At 37.3% G+C, this 15,467-nt stretch overlaps 1 protein-coding gene across 1 annotated transcript; it reads right to left on the reverse strand.

Annotated features, from left to right (window-relative positions):
• Positions 1–5,777: 5,777 nt before the first annotated feature.
• LOC144445195 (carboxypeptidase B-like) lies at positions 5,778–14,899 on the reverse strand. The gene is made up of 11 exons (XM_078134743.1): positions 14,837–14,899; positions 12,665–12,765; positions 11,978–12,056; positions 11,437–11,661; positions 10,635–10,736; positions 9,888–9,992; positions 8,952–9,062; positions 8,661–8,757; positions 7,451–7,644; positions 6,570–6,654; positions 5,778–5,965 (listed from the first exon to the last, which is right to left on the reverse strand). The coding sequence occupies exons 1-11, from the start codon at positions 14,897–14,899 to the stop codon at positions 5,778–5,780; spliced, it is 1,350 nt and encodes a 449-aa protein (XP_077990869.1).
• Positions 14,900–15,467: the final 568 nt, after the last annotated feature.

The raw sequence follows: 15,467 nt of genomic DNA on the forward strand, positions 1-15,467 counted from the left end.
CCAGCAACGCCTGTTCAAATACGACAAGAACCCTACGCAAACGCTGGACCACGGTCACGGGTAGGCCAGAGCTATAATTATTCTAACGTAAATAGACCGCCAGTAGTAACTCCACGTTATGGCGGTCGACAAGTTAATACGGCTAAGCAGATTTGTAAATTTTGTAATAAGCCAGGGCATTCAAGTCCTAATTGTTATGCAAATCCTGATCGTGGGTGTTACAATTGCGGGGAGATAGGCCATGTGGCCAGATTTTGTGATAGAAATGGTGCCCGATATGCTTTTCCAAAAAACGGGTAAACGTTGCGAGACGAAAATTGTATAAGCAGTCAGATGAGAGGTCTCGCAACGGAGTATCTTTAAATCTCAATTGTGTTAATTTGCCAGAGTCAATGATTGTAAATGATAATTTAATTAATGTGCGTATTTTTGATCGTAAAGTATCAGCACTTATAGATACAGGTTCCGATGTATCAATAATTTCAGAGTCTTTGTTAAATAATATTCGTAAGTTAAGAAAGTGTAAGCTTTTCAAATCAAGTTATAAGATAGTTACTTTGCCAGATGGGCGTACTTTGCCTATTTTAGGATGTCTTAGAATTCCTGTTTTCTTTACTAATCGTGCGATTACTATGCAAGTCTATGTCCTCAAAGAATTGAAGCAGGATTTAATTATAGGCCATGATTTCTTACGTAGAAATGGAGCTATTATTGATTTTATGAAGCGCAAAGTTACTTTACGTCCATCGTCCCTTATACGCGCGTCTAAGACATATTCTATACCTGCTCGTTCAGAGTGTGTTATATCGGCGCGTGTTCGTGGGAATTACCCTAACGGTATAGTAGGTCATACTACAAACACAATGTCGCTTGCTCACATTGGTATTGCTACTGCAAGAGTTTTAGGTGCTGTGCAGAATGGGCGCGTTCCGGTTAGACTAGTAAATTGTAAAGATACGCCTGTAAAATTGAGGAGAGGTACCCGTTTAGGTAATTTCAGAATTTTGCCAGATGGTACTGATATCCATACTTTTGATACTAATGTTAGTCGCAACGGGCCAGTTGTACGTCCAAATAGGTTAAGTAATCAGGAGTTTTTAAAGGCATTTGATTTTGAAGATTCTACTTTAACCTCAGATCAGGTATTGCAGTTACAACAGGTATTATGGAAAAATAAGGATGCGTTCGTTGATGACACTAACACCTTGGGATATTGTGATATAATTAAGCATAGAATCAATTTAAAACCAGGTAGTAAGACCGTATCTCGCCCTCCATATAAAGCTTCTCCAGATAAGCGTGAGGAAATTAAACGACAAATTGATAAGTTGTTAGACCAGGGTTTGGTAGTTCCCTCTACTTCTCCTTACAGTTCTCCGGTTTTACTAGTACGTAAACCAAATGGTGAATTTCGTATGGTTATAGATTATAGGATGATAAATTCTATTACAGAACCCATTGCTTTCCCTCTTCCTGGGATAAAAGATACTTTAGATATCATTGGGAGTAAATGTCCAAAGTATTTTTCGACCCTAGACCTTAGTTCGGGATTTTGGCAAATAGCTATAAATCCTGACGATGTACATAAGACTTCCTTTGTCTCTCATTACGGTAAGTTTGCTTTCAAGGTGTTACCTATGGGAATGATGAATAGTTCGGCAAGTTTTCAAAACACAATACAGTTCGTTCTAATAAATTTGCTAAACGACTCATGCTGCGCCTACATGGACGATATTTTAGCATTCTCAGCAACATTTGAAGATCATTTAATTCATATTGATGAAGTTCTTACACGTTTACGCGAAGCCAATTTAAAGTTAGGACCACGGAAGTGCGTTTTTGGTAGGCGCGAGGTCAAATTTCTAGGTCACCGGGTCAACGAACACGGGGTAATGGCAGATCCTTCTAAATTGGAAGCTGTCAAGAATTTCCCCACGCCAAAATCGGTTACAGAATTAAAGTCATTTCTGGGTTTGGCTAATTTCTATAGAAAGTTTATTAAGGATTTTGCTAAGATTGCGCATCCATTGCATGGTCTATTAAGGAAAGGCGTCGACTTTGTTTGGTCACGTGATTGTGAAATAGCATTTGATACACTAAAGACGGCGTTAATCTCACCTCCTGTACTAGCGCATCCACGGTTTAATGAGGAATTTATTCTATATACGGACGCGAGTAGTTTTAGTGTAGGTTATGTGTTAGCTCAAATTCAGGAGGGTGTGGAAAAACCTATATGCTATGGTGGCAGGGCGCTGTCGAAACCACAACAGAATTATACAGTTACGGAAAGGGAATTTCTCGCTTTGATTCACGCTCTCTCGCAGTGTGAACAGTATTTGCATTCTGTTCATTTTACGGTTATTACAGATCATGCTAACCTTCCCTATTTGATTAAGACTACGGAACCTTCGGGGCGTTTAGCGCGATGGGTACTCAGAATTCAGGGTTTCGATTTTGACATCGTGCACAGATCGGGCTGCAAAATTCCCCATGCAGATTCATTATCACGTAGGGTTTATGATGACGGAATTCATAATTCTGATGTAACTTCTGTTGAAACGGCTCCAGCGGCCTCAAATACACAATGTGTCCAGGTACCTTCTACTGATAAGATAGTGCAGGAATCCAGTAGTAATAAAGGTGACGTTGTTAATACGCAAAGTGTTGACAATGACCCTGTAGTTGACATACCAACCTTGTTTACTATTAGCAATGAAAATAGCGTTGACGACATGACTTGTTTGACTTTAGATTCCGATGACGATCTAATAGGTGTTAATGACTTGAATGATGACAGAAGGACAGGTGTAATAGCTGATAGGCAAAGAAACGACGCTCTACTTAATAGTTAGCACGGCTTCAGAACGGGTTCACTTAGTTAGTTTAAGGGATTTATATTTGTTTTCACCTAATAAGACGATTACTTATGAACATATTTTGAATGTTCCTGTTTTATCAACGTTGTATAACAAGGAATTTGACACAGCACTGTTTGACTATACTTTCAATGACACTCTAACTATGCAACTACCTCAAGTTAAGTTGTTCACAGAAAGTTGGAATAAGTCTTTGTTCAGGGATAATAGATTAAAATTGGAATTGAATAGGGTTTCACAGGTATTGAGAAACCATTCCGATATATACTTAACTCCCATGGATGAATTTAGTAATTATGTGGATAGTACCTTAGTTAAGGGTGATTCTTGGTTTGATTGGTTCGATATTCCAGGATATGTTAGTGTCATCTTCAACGTTATAACCATTTCAGCTGTAATATACTTATTTTTTAGGGTTAGACAGCTTTCTATAACTCTTGCGATTCTGAGTGCCAGTCCTATACGTGCACAAAATATACCGTGGGATTCAGTTGGCTCCGTGTTGACGACAGAAGCCGGCACTGTTGTTAGCGGCGGAACCAGCGAGATCCTACTTAATGCTATTGCGGTAGTTGGACTGGGACTTATTGTCGTATTGTGTTATAAGTGTAGCTTTAAATGTTTTAGATTTTGGAAGGAATGTTTTTTTTGTCCAGTTAAAGTACCTATAGACGCAAAACTTTTGTTCTTGACTAATTCTAAGGGGTGTCAAACTGACTTTGGTACACAGGCTGATAGCGATTGTTTAGATATGCGCGAAATTATTATAGAGCCGCTCTGCGAAGATAGTTTGCTTGCTATGAATACAAGTAGCAGCGTGGTGGTAGCCGATGTTCATTCAGACATCCCCGACACGCCCCTTATTCGCCCTGCTATTGTTGGTAGTGTTGCGGCCTCCCCTGAAGACGATACTCCCTCATGGTCATTATTTTAGGTCTTGCTTCGCTGACATTGAATTTTGGATTTCATTTTGAATATTGACTACGATTTTTGACTACGGACTTGACTTGCATTCTAATTGCAGGAATGCTATAACTTACTGTACTTTTGTAGAACAATCCGTTGCATATATGATTTACAATTATTTTCATTTGATTGTGTATTTACTTTTATTTTACGGGTATTGAATGCATGTTTTGAGACGAACATTTGGAGTTTTATCATGTTTGACGACTTATGCTGTCGTCTTTTCGGATTTTTTTGTTCGTGACATTTTATTCTCTTGATATTTTTTTTCATATATTTACAGGACTGATCACTACTGTCGATTACTATCAATTACTGTATTCCATAATCAATATTTATATTAGACTACATCAAGTGCTATGTTTACTTTCATGTTTATTCAAGATATATATCAAGGTTACTATGCTATTTTAATCGCCTATTTGATTTCATAATTGGTTTACTTTGTAATTTATTCTATGTATACATGTATTTATCTCATATATATTTATATACTCTGTATTTAACATTCCTTGAGACGATTTTACCTGATTACCGATTACATATTGTATCTGTGCAACGGTGTTACTTAGTTGTTATAAAAAGAAAAACACAAAAACAAATTTACAAGAAAGCTTTGGCTATGCCACTCGTCATGTTTCTCCAGTTCTGAAGTCGCGGGTCGCTCCTTTAGGAAAACGGGGGGTGGTGTTACGATCCAAAATATCGTATTTCGGAATTATGGGAATAAATTCTACTTTTCGGCATTGTAGGCCATAGGTCAGAAATAGACTGGCGATGACGAAGCTGGGCAAACATGATGTAACTGAAATTCACATGATTGGTTAGAGAAAAGTATATAATAACTTTTATGATGGCATGATCTTAGGGTGTGACTTGCTATTTATATAGTCGTTGTGTAAATTCCATTGTATTCGAAGTATACTTAAGATGAGAATAAAACATCCAGAATCAGGAGAGGAGCTCAAGAGAGAAGCTCTCGGGTAGGTGATTCTGGCAAGCCGAAATATCTTCTCAGTTGTGACTAATTCCCGACTTGGACCTGAACGATCCCGTACGAGAGTATGAGAGTGTGAGTGCTAGAGTGTAACGTCTGAACTATCCATACTTATACCGTTCAACTCTACGACTCGCATCACTAGAATGTATTAAATGTATTAAATGCAAGGTCTCGTGCCGTCTCCCAATACTAGAATGTATTAAATGCAAGGTCCCCGTACCGTCTCCCGATACTAGAATGTATTAAATGTATTAAATGCAAGGACTCGTACCGTCTCCCGATACTAGAATGTATTTTGTGCAACTCTAATTTGTCGGCGATGGTCAGGGTAGTTTGCATTTAATACATTTAATACATTTAATACATTTGATGCATTTAATACACTCTAGAGTTGCACGAAATACATTCTATTTGTCGGCGATGGTCCGGGTAACTTGCATTTAATACATTTGATACATTTAATGCATTTAATACATTCTAGAGTTGCACGAAATACATATATATATATATATATATATATATATATATATATATATATATATATATATATATATATATATATATATATATATATATATATATATATATATATATATTGTGTGTGCTAGTTGTACTTAGTACCGGCCTTCGTAGCTTGTTGTTACTTCGAATATTTCAGTAAGAGTTGGATAAGCAGCTGTGATATCATCAATCCACTGATTAATCTGTTTCTGTTCATATTTGCTACTGTACGATAGAATCGACAACGATCATATATCTTATTCAATTTGTCTCTTACGACGTAACAACAAAGCTCTAAACGCTTTCCACAACTGAGTTATACATAATCTCTACAAACCTAAGAAATGTGACAATAAGTGAGTTTATATAATCATTTTTATTTACATTTTACCATGTAAATAATTACATTCTGAGATTTATAACACCAATTAAATTTACTCGTCTTCTAGGACAATTTCACACGTTGCTTTGATGGCTTCAAATGTTTCGATGCCTGTAGCTTCGATCTGATCCTCTGGCAACAGGAAACCGTATTCACCAGTGTCACGAAGTTCTGTAGCATGAGTATGTATAATACCTGCTTCTCCATAGCCCCAATCTGCTGTACTTCCAGTCGCAACATCTGTAAAAGTAGAGAGTGAGAAACATGACATTGTTTCAGGTAGAGGGCGGAGAAAATCAATCTGCTCTTCATGTTTGGGTTGAGCACTTTTGTACTTTTTTTTATAGCAAACATTATATTTCATGGCGACAGCAATTGGAAGGATGTTCTAGAGCGAGGAAAATTCAATCAGTATGAAGACTTTGCGTGGAAAACAAGCCCCTTCCCATTATAATAGTATAGTTGTAAATACAACACAATCCCAAACTTTGGCATGTATGCGAGTTATTCCTATATATTCTTGCCATTTTCTTACTTTGTTAATTGTTATGAAACTCTTACATTTGGGGCCCCGGGGGTAGAAAATGGAATTAAAAAATAACTTAATCCACATATCTGATAAGATACCCACACTTTGAACGTATACCGTGTGAGTAAATCGATATGGTCCTACCAATTTCTTATTTTGGTAAAGGTAACGATATGTACAATTGGGGTAGGAAAGAAATTCTTTCCCAAAGGTGCTTTACCCCCAAAACAGCTGACGTCTGAAAAATGAGTTGTCCACATGTTTGAGTGATGTGACTCGCAAGGTTTCGAAATAGAATATGTATATTATACTTACAAATGGTATGAGCAATTGGTCCGTAAGTGTACTTAGTACCATAGACGGCTTCAAGGGCATCTACACTTGCTTTATTAGTCCTATTCTATATATGACACAACAAAAATAGAATATAGTTTGCTGAAAAATAACCCAGACCATTAAAGCATAAAACTATTCGAAACAATACATGCATAGTCAAGCCTCCTCCGTAGGCGAAAGAGACCATTCTAAATATAACGATAATGTACTGAAGTGTGAAGTATACTGTAAATAGTGGGATGTATAATTTAAAGGAAATTCATAGTACAACTCATAAGGAATTCTTCAGTATTTACAAGAGGGAAATTAAGGGGGTCAATTTTTACAAATCGGCTCTTGGGGGAGTGCCGTATTTTTAGAAAATGGGATAAGGGGGAGGGTCACACTTTACTTTGACTAACTGTATTGCCTAATATTGCATTATTTTGTGTTTTTGTCATCCCATCACTGTCACTGGTTCCAAATCCCATTGCCGCCATACGGGTTAGGGTTAGGTTAGGTATCCATGATATCAGAATATATCAATCAAATTGCTGATGACACCTAAATGTAATGAATTACTTGTCAGTTGTCCTAACAATGTTGGGAGTGAGCCAATCTAATCATCAGCAGTTGTGGTCTTCAGCTCAGCCAGTCAGATCAAAACACGTATTTATCGGTGGAATTAAATCCTTACCAACGATTCTGGGACTTGTGACCTTTTACATCTCTGACAGAATTTTAACCCACTTTAACAGAGGGAGGATCATACTTTAGAAAATGGGGGACAGTCACATTATGCACAACCGCCTGAGCCTGATATCCCCCATCCCTACGCCCTTGTAACTGAAGGCTCCCTAAACAGTTAAATAAGTTCCTACTTGTATTTCAAGATGTTCAGGGTAATCATAAGTATAACTCCATGGACTCATCCACATCTGTGAGTAGGCGTGGAAATCGATGTAACAGTCTGGTTTGTTTTCCAGTATCCAATCTGAAGCCCCTTTTGTTTCCACCTCAGAAAATGCATAGGGTCCATGGTAGGAACCAGAGCATGGATCATCACTTGCACCAGCTACATATACATAAAACCAAAAGTTTGTTGTATAGTAAAATGGAAGTTGGATCACACATTGCTACAACTGCATTAATGGATTATTAAAAGCACCTTCTACATGGCTCATCACTAACACTAGTTACAGGGCTTATTGCCAGTACCAACTACAAGGCTAGTCACTAGCACGAGCTGCATGCCCTATCGGACTATCACTTCTAGATACCAGCTAATTGCCTAAAACTAGCATTGCTTATCGCTACCGCTAGCTACATGACTTATCACCAGTTACATGGTCTATTACACTAGCACAAGATGTATTACTTATCACTACTACCAGCTATATTAATTATCATTAGCACGAGTTTTATTGCTTAACACTGGTATCAGATTAGATTAAAGCAATAATAGCAAGTCAATAGTGAAGTAAAATATCTGTCAAGTATTTGCTGGAAACAATTTTGCAGAGTACTCAGTCTGTCTTATTCCTCAATCTTGCTGTTACAGTAACAAAAATGAATTGATGCTGATCATACATGGCCATTGGACCAATAGGTGAACAATGGGCTTAGCATGTAGACTTTTATTCGAAAACTTATTTTGTAAATAGCTGGAATTTTAATTCTAGGTGCGTCTTCCCTCCCGAAATTTGACAGTCTATAATTTCACCAATGACATTAATTCCATACCTCATTCGGTCTTGGTCAAATAAGGGTGCCCCGGCTCAACCAGCCTTGGTCGAATGAGGGTACCCCGACCTCATCCAGCTTTGGTCGAATGATGGTACCCAGGCCATAATCAACCTTGGTGGAATGAGGGTGTCCAGGTCTCAATCGGCCTTGGTCGAGTGAGGGTGTCCTAGCCTCAATCAGCCCTGGTAGAATGAGGGTGCCCAAAGATTGATAACAGTTGACCTAGTAATAACTGTTGACAACTGATGTGTGCCAGGGCTAGGTTACAGATATCCATCAATAATTAATTGGTCGTATTTATACTTCATAAACTGATATGTGAAAACATGCAGTGGTTATTCTTACGTATTTCTCCCCATGCAACTCCCCAATTTCTGTTTGGATCAGTGCCCATACAAATGGAGCCATCGTTTGGAGACCTGGTCTTCCTCCACATACGATTCTAAAGTGTGTGAAGGAGAAACAATAAATGCAATACACGAATACCATCAAGTATTAATGTCCATTTAAAACAGGATGAAAAGTCACTGTAATTTTTTGTAAATTAAATTTCACATATTTAAAACAGGATGAAAAGTCACTGTAATTATTTGTAAAATATATTGCATATATTTGCATGACAAATGATTTACTTACGTCTGTCCAAGTCCATTCATAGCCATCAGGGTTCATTATTGGAACGATGTAGAAATCGATCTGATCGACATATTTCGTAACATCCGGGTCGGCACCATACTCCTCCAGAAGCTGAGGAAAGTTAGACAAACAACTGTGAATGCACAGCTCTGCCAAAACAGTCATACACAAATATATACACTTACTTGTCCGCACCCAATAACTCACACAATAACAACCATCACCTCCACACATACAACACCCACCCACCGACACAGACAATAGTGATGGTATTTCTATTGTCTACACTCTATATATACAGCACACCCAGAGAGTAAGCCTCAGAGTTGTCTGATGATCGCGCCATGCGTGAAACTCCGAGTTACAACCAAGAAAGAGTTCCAGTACTACCAAAACTATATATATATATATATATATATATATATATATATATATATATATATATATATATATATATATATATATATATATATATATATATATATATATATATATATATATAGTTTTGGTAGTACTGGAACTCTTTCTTGGGTGTAACTCGGAGTTTCACGCATATTGCGATCATCAGACACTCCTGTCTGATGATCGCAATATGCGTGAAACTCCGAGTTACACCCAAGAAAGAGTTCCAGTACTACCAAAACTATTACGCTCTGCCACTGCGGTATAGAGCACTGTCTTATAGCAGATTGATACTCACCGAGTTATATATATATATATATATTTGTGTATGACTATATATATATATGACTATATATATATATAAATAAATAAATAAATATATATATATATATATATATATATATATATATATATATATATATATATATATATATATATATATATATATATATATATATATATATACCACACAAATGAATAAACAAGATAAATGAGGATAATATTTTTTATTGAGTGTTGATAACATTCACTTACAGTCTTAACGGTCCATAACATTGTCGCTCCTGTTATCCATTCACGGGAATGAATACAACCATGGAAAAATACCTTCCTTTGGGCTGGCACAGCAGAATTACCGACCTGGAAAGGGATACAATGTGAGCTTAGATTAGTAGTGTTTTTGGATGACACGATTCCTTGAAATATTTCAAAATATTTCAGACTTTGCGCATGAAAATGGATATTGTCATTTCAAGAGCACTTATAATTAGTTGTTGCAATCCATTTCATACAGTACCTTGTGTGTGCGTTTGGTTTATACTGCACACTTAGTGATTGTCTATCTACATCGTGAACTGGACGAAGAAATACACACTTCACAACACTTGCCATGGTCAACCTTGACCGAACGGTGACACCAACTGTGATATAATAGTTGGTATTCATGACTGAAAGTTAGTGATATGAGCATTCATAGGAAAATGTTATGTTGTTTTACAGTATTATTTCAGTCTTCGCATGATTCACAAACTGATACAGATATGAGGATGAAATACCTCTAAAGCTAGAATCTTAGAATGACCATGAACAATTATGATAGTCTGCCTCAGATTTCTTACAGAACCAACTGAAGGTTAACAACATTTTGTAGAGATAGTCTTTGTCAGCCAACACGACTAAAATCGAAGGAGGTATAGTAGACACAACGATAAACCAAACATAGGGTTGTTAAGTACACAAATATGGCATCACCCAGCTCTCGCCCTACAAATCATCACATACCTTAACTCCACGAATCAACCGGCCTTCGTAGCTTGTTGTTACTTCGAATATTTCAGTAAGAGTTGGATAAGCAGCTGTAATATCATCAATCCACTGGTTAATCTGTTCAAGCAATGGTTGATAATAGTGTAATTACGAAATGTCATCAAATACATGTTGTTGTTTTTTTAATTTTAGGACGCTACTATTTCAATTATGTTGAAGTTAAAAATTCGTCGTTGGTGGCCATGTTAACACACCCACGAATCGTTTTAGTCTGTCCATGTATATGTATTGGTTCAGTGAATACAATCCTAAGGTGTGCCCATTTTGTTTGCTGACATATGAGCCTTCATTTGATGTCAAGTAAAAACTGTAGTCCGTAAACAAGTTTATTAATTTTTTATAGTCTCTTTATGATAATACGTAGAACTTCAAGTTATTTTTTTTGTCAGCAAAGGTAAATTTCCATTCTAGTACCATGGTTGGTGACGGCGGTATTCTATCTAATACATAACTACTAATGCAATGCAAATGAATCATATGCCATGTTTCAACAACACCGATTTGTATATAGTGTACAAAAAACGCATCGCTTTGTTGAAAGAGTAACATGGGGTCACTTCATGTTAGCTGAAGTTTGTAGTGTACTGCCATATGGTTACTGTAGATATATGGGTAAAAACCTGGCAATGTACCAGTGAAATTGACAGATGTTAATTAAGCACCATACACGACTTTGGACACGAGGATAACTTTAATACTTGACAAAGTTTGAAAATAAACGAGAAAATCCCCTACATTAAGTCCTCATTGTACTTACGTCGTCCAGTGTATTATATACAGTGTAGTCAAATTCCTCAGCATTAGCACGCTTTTCTTTGTTAAGAGCCATCTGCAGATCAATGACGGCTTGTACGTCCTCCATGTTGACGGTCACATCAAATCCAACAGTTTTCAGAGTTGAAGTAAAACTATCAACCATTGTTGGGGGTACCATGATGTCAACAGTAGCTCCTACACCACGTGGCTCGGTCCAGAAATCCAACTATATATCAAGACAACAGCAACCGAGATCAGTGAAGGGATTGCAAGTATAATATCGGATGTTTTCATTCGTTACATGTGTCATTCTTACCAATTAATTTACGGTATTTAAATTATGGCATGGTGATCTCTGCAACTGTAATTCCAGAGCTCTCATGATCAGGTATTCAAAGTCAATCTGTAGGAGTGTCATAGGCCTCCATAAAAGTGGTCATAAACAGTGTACGACACACGTATACTAAATAGAGTTTATGCGTTGGGACTTCCATGCACTGTCAGTTTTAGCCAAAGATAAAAACTTTAGAATCATCGCTTACCTCCACATTGTTATCGGCTAGATCTATCAGATAGTGCACTTGACTGACATCCCTCGGAACGACTCGTAGAATCTTGTATCTGATATTAAAAGTATGGATTTTTTAATGCCGATTTCTTCATTGAATATGCCGTGCGTGTCGATTAAGTTGTGTGGTTGGTACCACCTCACATGATTGCTTGGTATGAGTGTTTGATGTCATTTCATAAGAAAACTTGCCAACAATTATGCTCATTACTGGTCATGTTGTATAATGGCATTTTTGAAAACTTAGTCTAGTCTGTCAACAGCCACAACTTGCGGGGGTAGTACACGGACCACGAAACATGAAACAACACCGTCTGATCGCAAATTTTGTTGCAATTGGACAATATGGAAGTTTTATCCTTAATTTCTCAACTCATCATGTAACTTGGGATAGCAATACTGTCATCAAAATAATCCAATCAGGGAAAATACCAAACCCCAAATGTGTCTGACAAGGTGTAATAATGATTTCCTTTGGAAATAAACAAGGTACTGGTTCCATTTGCTCTCTTGGTGAACGGATATGGCAGAAAAAAAATTAAAGGTAGTGTTATAACAGTGCCTTGTCATTGATAGTAAATCATTTGATTATAGCGGAAATAGTTTTTTTGTAGAAAGACTGATTATAAAAAGATCTTTTACAGAGTAGTCAAAATCTTACCCATCGAAACGAGTAACAGCCCCCGTCAGGGACAGACTGAGTGCCAAAATTAAAAGTCGCCACATCATGTTACTGGTTAGCTTAGCTTCTCGTTCCACAAGCTGGACACAACCAATGATAGATCAGTTCGCCAACTCTATCAAATAAGTTTTCTCCACCACGGGGGTGTACACACACATGAGTAGGAAGATATAGTGTTTTGATAAAGACACACAAATAATGAAGTACATGTATTGTAGGGGCTTAATGCTGACATTTCGAATTAACACCTTGAACCATTATTCTAGTATGTACTTATTAGTACAGAGACACCTGTTCTAAAAAATCACTGGCAAGGAAGGTTAAAAAATGTTTTTTTGGGTTTTTTTTTTGGTATGATCAGGACAGAAAAGAATGCCTACGATTCCCGGGGATGGACGATATCAGTTGGTAAATAGGATAACTGAAACTTCGAATTTATCTAATGTTGATAATTCTATTGATAACCCAGTACGAGGCACGTGCTGGCGAAGTGTTTAGTCATCTGGTCTAGAAGTTTGAAATACACATCCAGCTGATTTGTAGATTATATGTAAGGAGTCTTCAAAGTTAATTAAATTTTAAATTTTGTAAACTTAGGCTATCATATGATTTGGCAAGTGTACAAATTCAAATTCTTATGATTTATTAATTTTTGCCATGATGTAACTGTGTAAGCGTCTGCTAAATAGGACAACGGTTTGCCTCCGGATTGTCTTCTTTAACTTTGGGTAGTTGAGAGATACTCTTGGGTAGCTAGGCTATAGCGTAACCTTTGCAGGTTGGTGATTATTGTTTGCTAGTTAAGAAAATGTATTTGAAAATTGATAGAGATGTCAACGAAGAAAAACGGCTAAAGCCAAGGAAACACGTACACAGATTTGAACTACACCTGTGTCCATTAAGTTTGCTGTATGAGAAATAACACATCTTGTCATATTTCCATATCCTGTGATGGTGCTTCCATATAAGTTTTTTTCCCCCAACGGGCACCGCCTGGAGGGGGGCTTATACATTGGATTCCGTCCGTCCGTCCATCCGTGCGTGCGCGCGTGCGTGCATTCACCTTCATATTCCTGGCATGCACCAAATGATATCAATCAACCTGGCACAAAGGTAATATACTATATGAGACATATGAACATATCATTTTTTGCAACTGAATCAAATGTGGCCGAATGGGAACCATATTTGTTGTAATGTAACAATACATAGCAACACCATTCAAGTACCTACACCCATATAATTGAATATGAGCTTCTTTTAAGACCTTGTTCTTTGACCTTGTAAGTCTTATTCAAAGTAAATAGCCAAATCGGAATTATCTTCATAGCCGTTTTAGTCAGACATTTCAAAATCAAGCAAGTGATGGTGAGATCTTAATCTTGACTTGGGTTTCACTGTGTCAGACATATGTACGTCACTTAATTCCATGACCTTGGCCTGTATAGCAAAATAGTGGCCATATTTGAGATAAAAACCCACATTTTGCCTGTTATCTCCAAAATATTCGATACATGTGGACTCCATGGCCACTCAAGTGTCTACCCCACATTATCAATAGTAAGCTTTCTAATGAGACATTGACCTTCAGCCTTGACAAACATTTTCAAGGTGGAATGACCGAAAATTACTCAAGAAGATGAATACACAAAGACTCCATTTAAATGTCTATACCCATGTAAGCTAATTTAACCATTTTTTTTATACATTTGACCTTGGCCTCCATATTCAAGGTTAAATAACTAATGGTCAATAAATTATTCAGTTTCATATCTATGGACCATTCAAATCTGCAAAATATCTTTGCCATACAACACACCAGTTGGGAGCTATGTCTTATATGAAGGCTGGTTAGTATCTGTATCTATAATATGAGCTAAACTCCTTCAGATAATGATTTATTGAGTTCCAGTCCCTACTAATTTTTGGAAAGAAACTGTTGATATGCTTGGTGTTTAAACTCAATTCAAGGTACTTGAAGTGGCCTCTTCTATCTGGTGCAAGATGATCAATGTCCCTGGGTATCAAACTAGGTTGCTTCTCAACGCTGGTATTACCGGCAGAGTGTCAAGTTTATTAGCTTCGATTCTCTCAGTACAGATTGTTTTACATGTATTTGGACACATATTCGAAATTAGTTGTGATAGCAACCTGTCCCATTGGTTCAGACCTCACAGATTTCGCGTAGTAAACTTCCAGGTGTACACCAGTCATATTGCTCGGTGTAGAAAACCATATTTCATCAAAGTGCATGTGTCTAGGTCAGTGTGAAAGGGCCAGAGCTCACGAACATATAGGGGAGCTTCTAGGAACATTTCGTAGAGGAATTAAGAGATGCGAAATCCTGCACATGCGCATGCCTACCATGAACATAACTTCAACCATTTGATAATGGAGCGTCGTCTGCGTCGATGCCTTGATTGTGATGTGTATCATTATTCAATATCATTACGCGATACATATCTAACCCAGCACATAACTCGATTTGATCACTACGGCTGTGGCTGCTTCTTATACAAGGTTGGGAATACCGGGGTACCGTCACTAATCAAAACATAGGAACCCGGAAGTGCACACAGTTACTAAACATGACACACTAAAGATGGATTGAGCTACTTAATTGCGAGAAATGCATTAGGAATCGGGTTACGTGATTGGTCCATTCAAATTGAGTGTCTTGGAGTTATGAACATCTAACGAGCTTTTTCAATGCAAGATGGTAAGGCTTAGAAATCGTCAGAATTGATGCCTTCCCGTTGACTATGATATCAATTGCGCCTGG

This window comes from Glandiceps talaboti, chromosome 2 (assembly GCF_964340395.1).
Source record: "Glandiceps talaboti chromosome 2, keGlaTala1.1, whole genome shotgun sequence".
Classification (NCBI taxonomy): domain Eukaryota; kingdom Metazoa; phylum Hemichordata; class Enteropneusta; family Spengelidae; genus Glandiceps; species Glandiceps talaboti.